This window comes from Rhizophagus irregularis, chromosome 14 (assembly GCF_026210795.1).
Source record: "Rhizophagus irregularis chromosome 14, complete sequence".
NCBI lineage: Eukaryota > Fungi > Glomeromycota > Glomeromycetes > Glomerales > Glomeraceae > Rhizophagus > Rhizophagus irregularis.
Genome location: NC_089442.1, coordinates 371,960 through 391,716, shown reverse-complemented (window position 1 = coordinate 391,716; position 19,757 = coordinate 371,960). Strand labels below are relative to the sequence as shown.

The 19,757-nt window shown below is 26.7% G+C and overlaps 4 protein-coding genes across 4 annotated transcripts; 2 read left to right on the top strand and 2 right to left on the bottom strand.

Moving 5' to 3' along the window:
- Window positions 1-243: 243 nt before the first annotated feature.
- OCT59_005802 (uncharacterized protein) lies at window positions 244-1,570 on the top strand (the record flags this gene model as incomplete). The annotated part of the gene is made up of 3 exons (XM_025332188.2): window positions 244-574; window positions 646-909; window positions 984-1,570. 3 exons carry the CDS (start codon window positions 244-246, stop codon window positions 1,568-1,570), a joined length of 1,182 nt encoding a protein of 393 aa, XP_025175960.2.
- A 4,055-nt stretch (window positions 1,571-5,625) lies between these two features.
- Window positions 5,626-5,880, top strand: OCT59_005801 (uncharacterized protein; the record flags this gene model as incomplete). The annotated part of the gene is made up of 1 exon (XM_025326480.2): window positions 5,626-5,880. The coding sequence occupies one exon, from the start codon at window positions 5,626-5,628 to the stop codon at window positions 5,878-5,880; it is 255 nt and encodes an 84-aa protein (XP_025175959.2).
- Window positions 5,881-6,924: 1,044 nt separating this feature from the next.
- Window positions 6,925-8,346, bottom strand: OCT59_005800 (uncharacterized protein; the record flags this gene model as incomplete). The annotated part of the gene is made up of 6 exons (XM_025318515.2): window positions 6,925-7,366; window positions 7,447-7,471; window positions 7,580-7,626; window positions 7,712-7,862; window positions 7,950-8,034; window positions 8,140-8,346. 6 exons carry the CDS (start codon window positions 8,344-8,346, stop codon window positions 6,925-6,927), a joined length of 957 nt encoding a protein of 318 aa, XP_025175958.1.
- Window positions 8,347-18,700: 10,354 nt separating this feature from the next.
- Window positions 18,701-19,504, bottom strand: OCT59_005799 (uncharacterized protein; the record flags this gene model as incomplete). Its single annotated transcript, XM_066140841.1, has 5 exons — window positions 18,701-18,747; window positions 18,821-18,850; window positions 18,939-19,018; window positions 19,104-19,116; window positions 19,183-19,504. 5 exons carry the CDS (start codon window positions 19,502-19,504, stop codon window positions 18,701-18,703), a joined length of 492 nt encoding a protein of 163 aa, XP_065997688.1.
- Window positions 19,505-19,757: the final 253 nt, after the last annotated feature.

Below are 19,757 nucleotides of genomic sequence, written 5' to 3'. Positions count from 1 at the left end.
TTAATAAGCTATGAAGATTCCAATCACTGAAAGTGTCCAATTACTAAGAATTATTTACAAGGTATTTTATCAAATCTGTCGATATAAAGAGAAAGTGTGATGATTTACTATTAATTGAATTTCAATAAAGATGCGATCATAACTCCAAAAAATGTATAAAAGAACGTGTTTTTTTCTCTGACAGCATCATTCTTTTACACTAAAACATTATACTAAAACATTTCCTCTGTAAAGCAATAAGCAATGCAGCAGCAAATTATTTCCTCAAGTTGCAAGGCAACTTCTACCAAATACACGCATAACTCCTTTTCACACCTTTTACAACACACATTATCCTTCAAATTAATTTCTTTAATCTCTTTAATCTTTTTATCAGTATTAATCGAAGCTGCTCCAGTACCTAATACTCTTGGATCCATTACATCACTCCCTGTTTTAACAAGCTGTGCTAATTACGCTGCTGCTGCTTATTCTAAGGCTCCTCTTCAAAATTGGGACTGTGGAGAAGTCTGTATGGCAACTAAGGGTACCCGATTGGTTAAAGATTTTAGCAACCCTCAGCTTAATACAAGGGGTATTTTATATTATTACTGTGCCACACATCGTTAACTTTTTGAGTTTACTAACAAAATAATAAATATGTAGGTTACATAGCCATGGAGCCAGAAAAAAAATTAATCGTCGTAGCATTTAGAGGAACGGAACCAGGAAGTATTAGAAATTACATTTCTGACTTTACCACTTTACACGACCTTTGGAAACCTGCTTCACCTGTTAGGGCCTTGGTACACCGTGGATTTCTTTATGCTTGGGAACAAATTCAACCCCAAGTTACCGATGATCTTTTAAAATTAATCCAAGAAAATCCCGATTACAGTGTCGGATTTACGGGTCACAGTTTAGGTGGTGGTAAGTTCAATAAATTAAAAAAAATTACATATTTAATTATAACTTTCTAACAGTCTTTTTTTTTTTTACCATAGCACTTACTACATTATCGGCATTAGATCTTATACATAAAGCGCCAGAATTAGCTAAAAATGAAAAATTGTTTATTTCTACATTTGGTCAACCAAGAATGGGTGATGATGCATTTGCTAAATTTGTTGATGATAACATAAAAGCAGTAAGATCTATAGTTCGTGGTGATCCAGTTACTCGTTTGCCTCCATCATGGCCAATTCCATTTATTGGGTTCTATAAACATTTTGGTGAAGAATTATATATAAATAATCCTGATCAAGATCCAAATGACTTTCAGGAATGTAATGCTGAAGATCCAAATTGTTCTGAATCGGTACCTTTTGGTCAGTTAAAGCTAAAGTATCATTCGGGTCCCTATTATGGTGTTAATATGAGAGATGCTAATAAAGGGCCCAATGTAAATTCCATTGAAGATTCCAATGAAGGTGACGAAAATTTCGATTACTCAGCTGATCCTTATTTCAATTATGACCCAAATTACAATTATGAGGGAGCTATGGGAGTTAACGGGGGAGTTAACGCTACTAAGGAAGTTAACGGTACTACTAAGGAAGTTAAAGGTACTAAGGGAGTTAACGGGAGTTGATAGAGCTAAAGGTTATAGATAGATTGAATTTTTTATTTTTAGACTTAAAATAGATAATAATGTAATTTAATTAATTTAATTAATTTGTTTTATCACCGTTTTCGAATTACTTGAAACTGCATTTATTGCCTTAATAAAATAAAGAATACTACTACAAACTACAAAAAGAATCATGTGACCGATGTCGGACAAATTCCCTCGTACAATTCAAAAGCATGTTGTAAAAACAACAAGTCACTTGTTGTAAAACAACATTCCACTTGTTAACTATATATGTTTTAATAGGCTAAATCATATACTATTAAAAGATACGAAAATGATGATATTCCTAAAATATATGGAATGGTATCCGATCAAAATCTCGACAGCCACTTGCACGACTAACACAAGATCGACAACAAAATCTCGACAATTCAAAATCTCGACAATTCAAAATCTTGACAATCAAAATCTTGACAATCCAAACTCCCGACAAGTCATTATATCGTTCAAATGATTTTCGAGATTTCGTACTAAAACCTAAAAAAAATAGTTATAATAAAATAATTTGTTGCAATATGTAATATTTAGTTAAATGTGGTAAATTTTATAATTTGTTCTAAAATTGCCGGGATAATCAACTTGTCGGTATAATGATTTGTCAGGATTTTGACTTGTCGAGATTTTAGATTGTCGAGATTTTGTTGTCGGTCTTGTGTTAGTCGTGCAAATGATTTTCGAGTTTCGGCGAAACGTCCCTTCGGCGAAATGGCCCTTCGGCGAAATGTCTCTTCGGCGAAACATCCCTTCGGCGAAATATACTTTCGGCGAAATGGCTTCGGCGAAATGGCTTTCGGCAAAATGTCCTAATACCATTGTAGGGTTAATTGTAGTTATATATATTAAATATCAATATCAACTAATTCCTATTTTATATTACGGTAGTTTTAAATTAGTCAATTATACTTTTACCACATCGAAATGTTGACGATTATTAAAATAATTTAAGCATATTTATTATCTTATTATACCGTAATACCGAACCAGAATTTCCAGAACCGATTTTTTATAAACAATTTCAATTGATATAACGATAAAACACATCTGAACTGAACTCCTATATATTAGTCATATAGGATTATCATTTAGTATCAGTAATTTTTCCAAACGAAATTATAACTCTGGCCAACACTATAAATTTGGCCTAAATTATCCAAAAGTTCGGTATATTTATATAATGAATTCACTATATAAGAATTTGAATTTGGAATTAAAAAAGTATAAATAAATAAATTCTTTTCTACGAAATTTAGATTATCATCAATATTTTAAGAAAAAAAAAAAGTTTTTTTTATTAAGAAGCTTTTTTTCTAGTTTTTATATGTCGAAATTATGATTTTATCAGATCCAACCAACATTATTTACATGAAAATAATGAAAATTTTAAAATTTAACTTTATTAAGTAGAAAACAAATAAAAATTTACACAATTTTAATAATAAATTAAGTAAATTCAATGAAATTATATATAAAAATACGATGTTTTCCTATGATACAGAATGATTATATTGTAAGATTTCAAGTCTCAGTCATTCCTAGGTAAAAGTTCATTACCATAACTCATCAAATTAAAAATCTTTTCCTATTATATTTTCTAACAAATTATCAGAAATTTTTTTATTTATACTATTTAGTAATAAAACAAATTTCATACCTACACCTTTCAGAGTAAAATATTAAAGTAAATATCATATTTCGCACATTGCACTTCTTCCTAATAAATAAAAATTTAAAGAAATTTCATCACCTATGACTTTCACTAGTAATAAAAATATAAAATATCGAAAGAAATTTTATACCTATGCCTTTTCAGTAATAAAATATCAAAACGATTATAGATTTTCACATATTCTCTCTTTTTTGCAAGGATTGCAAAGATTATCCTTTATTTATTAAATGATTTTTTTCAAATTTTAATTTGTCACGTGATTAACAAATAAGAATTGATCTTTTATTCTATTGCTGACAATGATCAAGGAGAGGTCGTATCTCCGCTATTGAAGAATATACAGTATATTACGACCCTCTATTCCAAAGAATCAATAATCAAAAAGAATTACATTATATCAGCAAAACCATACGTATTAAAAACATTCTACACAAAGAAGACAACATTATTCACACTTTCGACACGTCACTCGTTGGATATTTAGATGACACTTCATCGCAAGAACAAATTAATCAAAACCTTTCTATAGAAAATTCTTTTTACAATTTCACCAATACGGATAAGTTTAAAGTCCTCACCAATCAAAAATTTAATTCACCGATTATAGATCTTATCATAACGTAATTCCAGCAACAATTTTTTCCAACAAAAAAGGTGAACGCATCCTCTGGCTCTATATCAACGCCCTCGATCGTCATCACTATCGCAAAAGGAAAAAAAATCGGTCCATGCACATTATCAGCTGATGAATTGATGAAAAACAAAAAACTCACTCACGACCATATTAAATAGTATATAATCAATAAAATAACCCTACCTAAATTAGAATATATCTTTCAACACACCATCCTTAATTTCAAACAATGTCAGTCCTTACTAGCACCTCTTAAGAAATTATTCAAACAAAGTACATTTTAGACTTTGGTGTACTGTAGGACTACAAGTATTATGGAAAACTCCTTATGAAACTCTTTATGAATATTTTGAAGATGATCATTTTACGATTTCTACTATATAAAAGAGATGAAGAAACACCATTTGATAAATTTCGTAATATGATAATCTACTTACCAGCATCTTCAAAATAATTATTTATTGAAAATGACATTATTCGAATCTCAAATCCTTATTCATACGAACCATTATTCAATTACATTAGTTATTATTCTCATTTTCCAAAAACTCTTATCAAAGATATGGGACGACAATGATTATTGAAGTAATTAATTCTCAAAAATATAAGGAAAAATACGAAATATTAGAAAAAGAAATTTACAAATTATTTGTCATAAAATGTAAGAATATAACAGAATTTTATAGGGAAACAACATTACCTTTATGTCAATACCCTGGAGCATCAACTTTTTTTTCTCAGCTTCATACCTTAAAGATTGATTGTTTAATTCCAGTAAATATTATTTGAAATGGCAGAATATTGTCAAAATATTAAAAATTTAGAAATATGGAATTGTGATGATTATATACCAGGATTAATCAAATTTGTTGATAATTAAAATAAATTAAATTCATTGGTTATATATTGTGATGAAATAGTGTTAAGCCAGTTCTTGTATGCTTATAAAAATAAGCGTATGGGTATATGGTAAGCAGAAGGATTAGTGGGTAAAATAAATGTTAATAAATATAAGTGAACGCGTAGTGAAATAAATTATATAAAATTATTAAGAAATGTATCACTGTCGATCGATTTACGAAGGTTACACAATAAAATAAAATGTAAATTCCAGTCAAATGCGAATACGGTATTGCACACACGGGCATATACACTCAGACGCAAATATTGACTCACAAATATAACAAACTATAAAATAAACAATGAGATAATTTATTTAATAAATGCTTTATTAAAATATAACAGATTTATAATAATAAAATTTATGCTAATCATGTTTAAAATGTTATATAAATGCTACATATTTAACAAATGTAATATGTTAAATATGTGTTATATATTAAATATGTTGCATATGTTTAACATGTTAAACATATTAAACATTCGTAACATTTACAACATTCGTAACATGATCGCCGGTCACATGATTATACGATTAACAATAGCAAGTATAGGATTAAGTGAGCAAATAGAAAGGAAAACTGGTATGTTAAGAAAACTTACTATAAAGGATATTTTTATCACACCAGAATCCTTATTAACAAACTTAGAATACTTCAATTTAAGTTACTATTATGACGAGCAAAAATTACAAGAATTGCAAAAATATTTATCGATTTCTTGTTTTCAAAAACTTTAGTACCTCTTTACAGAATATTTACCATGTCATGAAGTTTGTATGTTAATTGAAAATCTCATGGAAACATTAAAACAATGAAGATATGGAATTATCAAGATTTTGAATATACTAAAGGATTATTTAAAGCCATCGCTAAAAATCGTCCAAACTTTGAATGTTTGTATATTAATATTCAATTTGAAGATTTAAATGGTATAAAAGAAATCCTCTTGGGTTGTACGATATTAAATAGATTACATTTATATATAAATGATGAAATAGAAGAGGAAGAAGACAATTGTGATGAAATATTAAATATTCTAGCCGATTGTTCGCCAAAAAACTTTTAAAGAATTTTTTTTCAATGAAAATTTTATATTTTCAATTACTGGTTTACAAAATTTTTTTTGAAAGGTGGAGAGACAGGACCCCAATTAAATTTTATGCCAATTTTAATCGTAGTTATCACTTTGCTCCAGAACATATTGAGGTTTTGAAAAAATATTATGGACTAATATCGAAACTAGGTATTTAAATTTTATGGTGAACCATCGGTAATTGCTTAATTTAGAAATTTCAATTTTTTAACGTTATCATTATATATATATATATATATTACTTCGCTAGACTTAATGTATTCAATTTGTTTGTACTCCAATGCAAAATATGTAATATAAAACATAACTTTTATAATTTTTTGTAAATTTAATTTATCATGTTTTTTAATGTACAATATTAAAAAGAAAACATTATTTAAATTGTTTAATATAAATAAAAAAAAAATATATTTAAATTGTTTAATATAAATACGAATTTTTAAAATTCTGCAAAACAACGAGTCTCTAAAAGAAAAAATTATATCAAATATACAGGATCAATATATTCGACTCTATCATTGGAAATTATAAAAAAGACTCACGTGTTATCACACTATTTTTTATTTTTGTGATACTTTATTTTATCGCCGTTTTCAAAATGATGTACGCAATTAAATTTTGAATAAAAAGAAAAAGAAACCGAAAACCGGATGAAAACCGGACGAAATATGGACAAAAAACGGATGAAAGCCGGGTATTCGAATATACAATCATAAATAAACTGCGTACACCATTTTGAAAACGGCGATAATAATATTTTAAGTGCTGTTCAAAATCAATCTTCTTAACGACAATTAGGATTAAGTAATAACATTGATATTGAATTCCTTTAAAATTTACCAGCAACAGATTAAATATCAATTTATTTATTGAATTTATCTGACACCGCAAAAGTGAAACATTGATCACACACTGTATGTTTAAACTAAATTGTAAATTATCTTATCTTGATCACTCATTTTAAAAAATATATATATATGATTTTTAAATTTATCCTAATTAATACCCTGAACAACGTTAAAGACGAGGAATCTCCTTTCCTAACTCTTTGTACACGATCAAATAACATGGTATACATGCAGCCTCCGTATATACTACTAATTCATCCAATTTAATTTTGCCCTCATCACTTGGTTTCCCTATAATACTATGATATTCAGGAGGTGGTGCAACGAACCTTTTAAATTCTAACTGATTCCACCATCTTCCCACAGCAACTCGATTTAATAACACAGTTCGGAACCACGTGCCGTTATATAAATGTCTAGAACCAGGATTATGCCAATTTGCCTTTGAAGAGTTTGCAGTAAAATAAATCCCACAACCAAAGGCACCATGACTCGAAGAAGGAAGTCTGTATGAATGTTTGATAATTTGACAAGTGGAACATGAGGGTGAGTTGCATAAGTTACCATCCACGATACCAATAAGACAAGTCTGGCTGCTGCCGTGAAATCTTCTGTATGTTTAGAGACAAAATGTTAATAAATTTCAATTTATAAAAGCATGACGAGTGTAAAATTATTATATTTAACTCACCGTAGTTCATTACCTCTGATCAATGCTTTTTTTTAAAAAAAAAGATGAATTGATCTTAATCAATTTTTTCAAATACTTCTGCTGGCTATTATTAATTGCAGAAAGAGTATCATTTTTTTCGAGTAACTATTACCTTTGAAGTGACCTGTTCGTTCTATCTCATCCCGGTACGCTTCATATCTATATTTGATTTCGGAATTAGTATTTATACGGTTATTAGCGTTAAGTACATGAATCCTGTACCAAATAATAAGTAATCGGTTACCTTCTTAAAATTTTCCACGAAACGATAATCTCCCAAATTGCTTTTACTTTGGGAATTTCTTCTCCATCATATGATTTCCAAGATTCTTTCCATTGCTTAAGTACTGATTTATAGGGACTACTATACGCTTCCAATTTAATAATTCTAGGGGCTATAATTTGATAAAAGAATTACGTTACAAAACGTTATAAATTGACGTTTCACAATACGTTTCACAATGTGAAAAATAAATTATTACGTTGGATCAAATTCTCCCAATTAAGAATACTGTCGCGACACATATTCCCACACCATAATGTATCTGAATTCATAATTGACTTTTTCTATATCAATTAATTATATATAATTTTAGCGAGGATATTTATTTTTAAACTTTTAAAAGAAAGATGATATTACATGATCATAATAACAAATAAAATTATACTCACATTACAATTCATACAATTGCGACACCACTTTTTTCCACAAAAAAATGACTGATTAACTCGTGGAAATGCTTTACATTGAATACATAATGTGTCCTTGTTTTTAGCTTTCGAAGTTTCCGAACGACAAAAGTCAGAACAGTATTCACCATCATCTCCATGAGGACCCTTATCTGATTCATTGACACCACAATAAAGGCATGTAAGCATCTTGAAAAAAAAAATGTTATAATTTTACATAGGGTGAAGGTTATTCCGTTATAAAATCATAGAATATCAATATTACGTATATATTTGATAGTATAATTTTATTTGCGTTTAAAGACGACATAATTATGACAAAAATGATTTTTTTTTAAAAAAAAATTTATCTCGGTAAGGTATAGTTAAATTTTTTTCCTTAAAAAATATATTTTTTATGGGAAAAAAAATTTTATGTAGCACAGGATGATCAGGATACGACCAATCTATTTTAGTGGATGTGTCACGTTATCAACGACATTTACTGTGCCGTAAAAATATATAATTTTTTTTTTTTTTGAATATAATAACACTTTGATTAAAATTTTTAATTAATTTACTAATTTATTAACAATTGTATAAATACCTTCAGATATCGAATTCATCATGTTTTCTACTTTATTTCAATACCTAGAAATTGTGGTTTAAAACGAAGTTGTTAACCGCTTTTTTTATTAAATAAATCTATTTCGCTTGTTCAATTAGCAAATTTTCTAAAAGAATTGTTTCTTATCATGATATCGAATTTTTATGTTTTATTTAAATGGAAAATAAATGAATAAAATCATCACATGATCAATATCCAAAGGTCACGACATAATTTTAGCTAATGATTTATAAGTAATTTCTATCTTACACAAAAAAATCCAACACGAAATTCCCATTTTAAACATTTTAAACAAAAAATTCGACGTAAAACTTTCATTTTACGCAAAAAGTCACTCCCATTTATGAAAAAAATCAAACGCGAAGTGCAAGTAAAATAACATCTGTAACTTATAAATTAGATAATAAATTTTAATATTTTACTATTAATACAATACACTATTAGAAATCAATAAATGAACATTTGTACAATTTTTTACAAATTAAGTAATTTTATTATTTTATTCGAATTTTCACCGGCAACATTCATAATGCCCATACTAATGACAATATTGGCAAGGTTTTTTGTCCATTTTTCATGCTCTTCAACTGGATAAGTTTCATTTTATTTGTTTCCTTAGATTCTTCTGGTACTGACGTACTGTACCATATTATCATCTTCAACACCTCACCTTCTTACATCAAGAACAAAATCATTATTATCATCACTTGTATCCATATTAATTTCCTTACCTAGTTCCTAAATTTCATTTATGTAAAAAAATGGATTAATGTCTGATAGAATTAATATCTGATGGTATTGAACTATTGATATTATAAATCAGGAAGAAATATATGGAAAGCAACGAAAAAAAGTTTCTTTTTATTTTATCATGTGATGATAATGAGAAAAGCAATATCAAATTTAACTAAATGTTAATATGTTACGATATATTTAAAAAAATAATTTATTTAATAATTAATTTTTTTTAAATAAGAAAAAAGTGTTGAATAATAATAAAAAGTATAATATTATCAGTTAATTGACGAGACGTGAATTCAGATACTACTTGCACTACTTTCGCTTTTAGCTTTGTTTTTAAATCTACACCAGACATGTCTTTCTATTTTTTTATATATAGGTAAATGTTTATTTTCATTAGCAAATCTGCTTAATGGCAATTAATATTTATTTGTTACATAAAATTTTTTTTCCTTCCACTTTTTTATCTTCTATATTTCTTGTATTTAATGAATTGCAGATTTCTAATCTAAAATCTTTATGACTTATTACACTATTGTTATATTCTTTTTTATAAATTATGAGTGAATTGATTGATGTATCTAAAGGCCAAAAAAATAAAGATTCCAAAGAACCCAAGTTCATCTAACTGGAAATTACAAGGTCTCCCAAATAAATGATCAGCGAGGATTTGCGAGTCAATGCCCCAGAAAAATTTAATGAAAAATGGAAAATTTTCATTAAAAATAAAAAAGAAAAATAATTCTAAAATAGATGAATTACTGATTTCTTTCCTCTGTTTATATAATTATATTGATCACAAATATCAAAACAATTCATATTGTAATTATAATCATCAATTATTTTTGGAATTGGTAATCTTTTTTATTATCATCATCTCCAAAATATCATCAATATTATTTCTTCTTTTACTGCAGTTATTTGTAGTCAACATCGTTCATGTTTTGCTGTATCACTTATTTCATGAATTGTTGAAAGCATTGTTACAGGACCATTATCAATCCATAATATCGCCAGTACTTTATACAATATCTCCTGAAAATTTCAGTTTAATTTTTACATATCTTACATATCCTTTAAAATTCTACTAAATTAGTTCAAACTGTACCATATGCACCAATATTCCTATCTCTTAAATATTTAAATAAATTAATATTGGAAAAAAAATTATCCATATATGTATTATAAGATTTGTTATCTGTCAAATCTTAAAATAAATGATACACTTATGTGATAAAAAAATAAATAAATAACTATTGCATAGATCTAAAATTATATATGGGAACATTACAACTTTTAACGTAAAGGATCCTGAGCTAACTATATCAGAATTAGATCTAGTATTCTTAACATTTGTACATCCATATGATGTGGCTAGTTCGTTTATATTAATTTGATGTATCCAGGTTTATATTTAATACAATATGTCTTCAAGAAATATGTGCAAACATTTCATCAATAGATACGTTTGATGATGGAATATATAATCTTTGTGATATATTTTTTATATGGGTAGCTAATGATTCTATTTGAAAACCATGATGTAGTTAAATTATTACTAATTGAAGATATATGTACTCTAATGTTGCATATTCCTTAATTATTTCTGTTGCTTTTCATCCTATCAACAGTTAATTTGTTGCTCTAGTGTGTAAAATTTGTCGAATTGTGCACTAGTATTCTAATAATCATGTATTGAAAGTGCTTTAAAAGCCCCAAAATAAATTAATATTGCAAGAAAAATGCATAGTCCATTAGTTACCCAATAAGGGATTCCGTTCTGATAGCCATTTCAAAAGGGGAAATTTCTTCCAAAATCGTGACATTTCTTAATGAAAGTGGAAGATTGCAGGTGTGGAGAAACGCATCCAGTATCATCTGAGAACACGTCAGGGACTTATATTATGCAATATTTATTATGACAACTATTATGAAGCTATAAATTATTATAAAATTGCATTAAAAAATGATTTCTAATAATTATCCTAAGAAGTAAGCATTTAAGAACTGTAAAAATCAATTTTGGTGATGTTTTGCTCAAGGTAAGGTTTTTAAAGTCAACTTGAAGTTCTTTCAAATGATAAGGATAAATTACTATAGATAAAATTTGACTTGATGAAAAAAAACAGGTATTCCAATTAATTTAATAAAATTTCAAATTTTTTTAACATTGACTAAATATTGAGTGATGACAGGTCATTGTAATAGATAGAAATGCGAAGAGAATTTTTTTTTTTGGAAAAATTTGGGTAAATATTAAGAGGTTATGCGGAGATAAGGAAAAGGAAAAGGGAAAATTTTAGGTCTTATATGAGAAATATAATGCTGAAAAATGGTTTTCATCTGTTATGTTCATATAATAGGATATATATTCGTTCGTAATATTTTTTTAAATATATTTGGCTTTCAAATTTTTAATGATGTTTCAGAAATGCCTAAAATATTATTTTTCTTTTCGTCTGTTAAGTCTAATATGAATTTACGTTTTTGTCCTTATCAAATTCACTTTACTATCATACAAGTACTGTATATAATCTCTTTTTCTATCTCATACCATGATTACCATTCTGTATTTTTTGATCATTTTACCATCAGTTATTTTAAGGAAATAGTCTTTCTCAAAAGGATTTTCTCTGTATGACTTTTCCAATTTTTTAATTTTTCCAATTTTTCCAATTTTTCTAATCTTTAATGAGAAAATTATTAATCTATTATAAAGAATACAATATTTAAGATGCCCTTCTAATGCATATGTAAAATATTTATAAAACTGGTCTTTCACCAGACATTGCTATAAAATTAGAATTTCACTTAGATAACTTATTTGACTTCATAACACAATATTTTTTTTCATTCCTGATCTCATAATTAGCCACACCAAGGCCACTTATCAATACAGAAAATAATGATGCATAATATAAATTACAAAAAAAGAAATTCTAATAATCTAATCATAATCTCTCACATCAGGGTAGAACGAAATTGTAGAATTATCTTCTTTTTGTCTCATTGATGAAGACACTGATGCATGATATAGTAAAGATAAATTATTAATTACAATATTTTGTAAAAGTAAAAATTTCTGTGAATTTTATCTAAATTTTTACTCTCCAATGCCTGATTCACTATGAGCAAATAGTCACTATCTCCAGAAATTAAAAAAAGTATGCCAGGATTCTTATTCCAAAGGGTATCTAATCCAGATTTAACATTTGTCATTCACTGGTTCATCTTCAATAAAAATGGCATTTTCAGATGAGCCACCAATTTTTAATGATGGAACATGTTTAGGATATTTATTTACCAGTGCTAACCAATTTCTTTCATATAGTAGCCACAAGTTCTATATTCACTTTTTTTTCTTCATTCTTAAAATTTCTATCATAGATGATCACCTCAAAGCCTTTACTTCAAATGCAATGCTATAGTGAGCTTCTTCTTATTCTTTCCTACTACTTCTATGATTAACTGAGCAAAATTCAAATGAATTTGCATCCGGGTGGCTAGATTCAACTATCACTGGATTACTGCTCATTGTGTTCATCCATTTAATACCACTGATAGAAGATGACCATAATCAAGTTTGAGTTGGTTGAGCTGATAGGAATTTCTCCTTTAATACTACCAATAGTATATTTTCCTTTGATAAATAGTCGTAGGTAACATAAAAATTAGCAAATTTGTCATATAGCATGATTTCTATTACCAGTAAAATTGTTAATTTCTGCTTTACTATTAAAATCAATGAAACTCATTTCATTTTTACTGTTATATTTTTAAGTAATAATTGATAAAAATATGATTCTCCAATAGTTATTTTTAAGAATCTATAACATAATTATAGTTTATTCCCATTGATCTTGATATATCTTTCTTAAAGAATACACTTTGCCCATAATTGTTTACACTGATAAAATGCCAAAAGGCATATTAAATCTATTTGTTTTGTATGTATTGTCAAAAACTACCACATCATAAAAAATCAGCAATAGTTAATTTTCTGTTCTGGAAACATCCAAATTGATCTTATTTTCAAAATATTTAATACTGTAATTTGAAAATACTTTCTATAGTTATATTCATATATTTTTCAACAGTGATTTTTAAAATGAGTTATTTTCTTTCATTTATTAATTAAATTTTAGTAAACCTGCTTTTGAGCTGATGTTTGAAGAATCCATGTTTAAATATTTGATTTGAATTGGTGAATTACAGATTGTTTCATCTAATATCAAAAATATGGCTTCTGTTATTTCCTATTTGCAGTAATATGTTCTCTAAGTTTTGCTAGCAAATTACTTATGTGATTTCTAGTCTGATTGCTGGTCTAATTGGTGGGTAACTGCTGAGGTGACTGTTGTAATATTAAAATATATATGTTATGGTTAACATTTTGCTATATATATAGTAAACTCTTTTGATATTACATACTATTGAATATTCATATGGGCATTCCTAAGGTTTAGCCTATAGGCTATAACTATAAAAATCCTAAAATAGAGGTATTTCAGGATAATAGGTGCTACCCATTGGTTTGCAGGTTTTATACATTTATACTTCTAGCTCTACTTCTACCTCTACCTCCAATATTTTCGATCCATATACATTTATATATATTGTAACAAAAAATTGTCATGGAAATCCCTTTTTACATTATTTATCATATTTAAAGAATTACATTAATAACTTTGATAAGTTAATACTTTTTGATACAATTCTAGTTCTTTGTTATGAATCTGATAAATCAGTATGTATAATATTCATTATTATGGGCAGATAAAATCATCTTACTTTTCTTTTCTTGATTATTTCTTGATTATTTCTTTTACATCATATCTTTTGGTACATTTATTATTTAAAACCTTAATGAATATTGTTGTCTATGAAGTAAGTAATATTTTCTTTGAAGTAAATATCAAAAATTGGTTCTTGAAATAATTATATTTACTTATTAACTTATCAGTTGAAGTATTTTGTATTCCAGCTTTATTGTTATACATTAATAATTTTAATTAGAGTTTTTTGATAACATTCTAGCAGAAGACAAAATACTGACAGTTTATGCCATTTCCATCAGAGATTTTTCTTTTTTTTCTATTTTACTATATATTAATTATTTTACTTACAATTTTTCTTTGTAATTATTATCATTATTGAGAGCATCACCCGGTGAACAAATGCTGCTATTTTACGATTGTGGTGCCAGCGATGAAATGTACACAAAGAAATACCAAGGATGGAAGAAGTCTGAGTGGCAGTAACAAACATTAAATGAAATATTTTGGAGTATTGACAGTTATTTTATATGCAATCTGGATCTTTGATAAATGATTTTTTCCTTTTAGTATTTGTAAAATCCTAGACATATATGTTTCTGGATCTGGATTATTAATTTTTTTAAATAAATTTTCAAAACAGATTTTTACAGCTGCGCTTTCCTTCCATTTCCGGATTTTGCTTTCTTTTAGTTTCATGCTTATGGATGAATATAATTTATTTCACCAATAATTCTATTTACTATGATCTGTTTGCAATGGATTAAAGACAGGTGAACTAATTTAGTATTATTTCATTCTTTCCAGGAGATGTCTCATCACCACTAGTTTCATCTAACATCAGTTTCTCATAGGTTAGCATGCCCATCAACAAAGTAGTGGTTGATCATATAATTTAGAGATATCTGAAGTTTGCTTAGTTGAAGCACCTTGTATTGCAGTATATACCAAAACTTTATTGGTATACAGGTGGTATTCAATCATTTATTCTGCTTAAGACAAATAATAACAATTTATGCCATTCCTAACAGAAATTTTTTTCTTATTAATTTTGTAAAGTTATTGGATTAAAGACAGGTAAACTAATAGTTATATGTTAATACATCTAAAATTTTTCTATAAAGTTCAGCATCAAGCCCTCCATCAATTTTACAAAGATAACTAACGCCAAGAGATGTGAAACACCCAAACGAAAACTGACCCACCACCAAACATAACAGTTAGTTTAACATGAGCGTCTTGAAGTGGCTCTCCTGGTTTTTTCCAGCAATACTGTCACTATTTCAATAGTTGAAGTATCTTGTATTGCAGCTTGATTGTTATACACCATAACTTAATTGGTGTAAAGGTATTTGTTTAGGTGTGTGTTAATAATTTTAACAATTTTCTGAAGAATAAATAAATGTTTTTCTACTTTTAAACTATAAATGTAATGTCATTAAAATAGTCAGATATAAATTCTATAAGTTATACTAATAAATTATAAGATTTATCTATTTATATTTCAAGCTTTGAGCAGTAACTCCTATAGGTACTATTAGTTGATATGTTATCCTCTAATTGGTTTTGATAATAAAAAAATGAAAAAAAAGAATATCCACGTAAATTTATTAAACAATTGTGGTTGTAAGCTTTAGTTTCTAAAAATGCTTTCATTCAATTCAGAAGGGTGGTTCCAGTAATGAATTTAAATAATTTTTCTAATGTTCCTGTAGATTGGATGTAAACCCATTGTTTCAATCAGTTGTATCTTATTTCAGTCTACTCTTTTTGCAGAAACTTCAGGAATGGTCATTTTGAAAGCTCTAAATAGTTTTGACTTTCTGTCCTTAAATTACTGTGTTAATCATTATTGTTATGTATGATTATTTTTTAGTAAATTTACTAAAGAAATGAATTATAAAATATAGTAATAGTTATAAGCACCTCTGGCAGTTTGATTTGTTATACTATTTGATTATATATTTATTATGTTCATTTTTTTTTCACTTTATGTGATGTCAGGCAAATTACCAATTGAGATTAAAACGAATCTGTAGTGCATTTAATGGCTCTAATAACAACTCGATTGCCATATGAAATGAATCCTTGTCATATTTTTGATAATATAAAAGTGATTTTTCAACATGATATCGTAAAATTTTCTTAACAAATATATTAAGACCATTATTTACTAGTTATTATTACCAATGTTATAAATAATAGATACCAATAATGTATTTCTAATATAAATATATTAATGGACTTATAGAATTATTTCATCAGTGATTTTATTGATTATTATTTCCATATAATATTAGCTCTTATTCATAATATATAATAATTGTTGAAATTTTAATGAAGCTTATTATATATTAATTAATTATCTATATTCCTTGATGCATTCCGAAATATGAAGCAAGTAAGTGCAATGAAATTAATATTCCTGAAAGTCTTTCTTCTTCTTTTTTATAATAATACATAAAACAATATGTTTTGTAGAATATTAGTATAATTTAAAATTATCCTATAATTCATGTGTATATTATTGCTAAATTAATTCCTAGATTTTGTTTTGAGGTAAAGAAATGGCAAGCAACCATAATGATAAAAATAATAATGAAAATACCAGAAGATAAAATTTTGGGAAAAGCAAAAATTATAAGAAAATATTATTGCATCAGGTATTATTGTTTTAAAAACTTCTTTGAATAGTTTAATAATTGAATTAATTTAAAATATTTTCCAATTATTTTACATAAAGTGCTTTTGGTATATTCTTATATCCATGACTATAATCAAATTGTTCTCTGTAAGAATGATTGTTTGCCAATATTTTAAATGTGGAATCATTAATATACTAAAAATATTAAGCATATATCAGAAATTTTCTTATGTGTCATCATCAGATTTGAAAAGATTGAGGTAGTGATAATCAGTCTTGTATGTGAAACATGATTGGTGATGATAAGCTTTCACTGCAATAATTGATAAACTTTTTGCTTTATTTTTCAATATTAATAGGTTTTATGATTAGCACATCCAAAAACAAGTGAAATGAATCTTTGGTATTGCCAGTTTTAGGTGGATCAAATATAGAGATGATATCACTCATCACTTGAAAGAAGAATCTTAAGAGTTGTTTTATGTGTTAAAGTAATATATTATATATTTTTTATTATAATAATTGGTTTATTTTTTAGAAAAAATAAACCAATTCGACTTTTTAAATTATAAATATAAATTATTTGTGGAATCATACATAGTACCTTAAGTAGTTGAACTAAAATCCCACATAGGCATCTATTTAAACAGTTGTGGTCTTGTGGATTAAATAACCATTTACATATTTAAATGTTTTATAATATTATGTATAAGTATTATAATTCAATTCAATTAAAAGAGTGTTATACTATTCATAATTTTGGTAGAAAGTATAGTATTAAGATAAGTTTAATAGTTAAAATGAATTCAAGGTTTACTCATATTGGTTTTACAATTATTGTTTATAAATTATAATAAAATCATGATTTATGATAATATCTACTAAATTATGGTAATAATATAACTTAGAATTTTATAACAGATACTATTAGAAATTATGAGTAATTTGCAATTACTTTGTAATAAGTAATTCAGAAAAAAATTGGCATTATTTGCTGTTAGCAATGGATTATATATATATAAAATATTATGAAAATGAAATTAAAAAGAGAACAAAACAAATGTTGTACTAACCTTTACCATTCTGTTTAAATATAAAAAAAATCACATAGCCACACATAGCCATGCATAGCCATATATTTATATACAGCAATACATAGCCAGGTAAATAAACAAACTGCCACTAAACAGAAAGTATTTAAGCCAATCATAACTCATCGCATATTTTTTTCAATATTTATATTAATATAAAATATGTTTGGTTGTTATTACTTTTGTACTATGCAGTCATACAATATGGCTTACATATAATACTTTACATAGCCACAAGTAGAACCCATTTTTTTCATATGAAACAGGAAAATTTAACCCAATTTATTTATTTGATTCTTACAAGCACTGGAACTATATACAGAAATGGCCTGGTTATTTAAAAGATTTACATAATTATTTTTTATTATTTATAAACATTTGTCATTTAGTCATTGGTTGATATATTAAAAAAACTAGTTTTAATATTTCATTAGAAAATAGCAACTTGGTCCTTTTCTGGAAAAGTATGACTTTATAGAAATAGGTCCTTTTCTGGAAAAGGATAACTTTATAGAAATAAGTAGAATGCTATATTAAACTAAAAAATGCAACATGTTTAATATGATGATTAATTTAAGCATGCATTATTTTATTCAATACTTTTGTATGAGAGTATGATTTATTATAAAATTAAAAATTAATCTGTCTTATACGATCAAGCATAATACGTATCATCTAGATTTTTTTATTCATTAGATTCCTTCTCTTTATTATCAAGATTTTGTATGGGACCTATTAAAAAATAAAATAATAATGTGAATAAAATCACAAATGCCATAATTTTAATCTTTAAAACTTTAATTACCTATTTCTGAACTAGAAATTTTACAATTTTCTAAAATGTTTTTAAATCAAATAAATTAATTTGTATCCTATTAATAATAAATCAAAAAAAAAAATAAATAAATAAAAAAAGTAGTTACCTAAACTTTCACTTGATATTATTATTTCCTCATTATTTTCAATATCATTAATAGTAGTCTTTGAACTTAATTCTCTTTGACTTAAAATTTCATTTAACTTTGCAGAGTAATCGATTTTTCTACTTGTATAACAAGATAATGATTCGGAATAATAGGTTCATTCACTGTAAAAGAATTTCTTTAAAAAAAAAAAAGTATATAGCAAATTTTAATCAAACCAAATTTTTCTAAATGCACTATTTACCAATTGTGGACGGTATTCTTTCATCGATACTAATAATATTAACATTATTAGTAAAAATTAATAATTGATCGTGCCATCCATCAAAATTTTCATATAGTTCTTCAGCCGTTGGCCTTTTACTAGGATCAGGACCCCCACACCTTTTCATTAATTTTACATATTCCACCTCCAAGTCTTCATATTGTTTTTGGACCTCGGCATCATAATAAATCTCTGGCGACTTAACAGTCCTTGGTCTCAAACCTTGACAAATATTTAAGGCAAGATTAAGATCATGAGGCACATTATTAAAAGCGGGGATTCCAGAATTCATTTCCCACATTATAATACCAAAAGAATATATGTCAGCGGCTTTAGTATAAGGTTCGCCACGTAATACTTCTGGAACAATATAAGGAAGTACTCCATAAACCTCATCTGATTTAACAGGTTTATCTGCTGGTTGACTTAATCCTAAATCACTTATAAAGCCCAAGTCTGATTTTGTAAACCGCTATGGAAATCACCATGAAATAGATGACATATTAATAATAAAATCAATGGCGTAATGCGGCGGTGCATGCGGCTGATTTTAA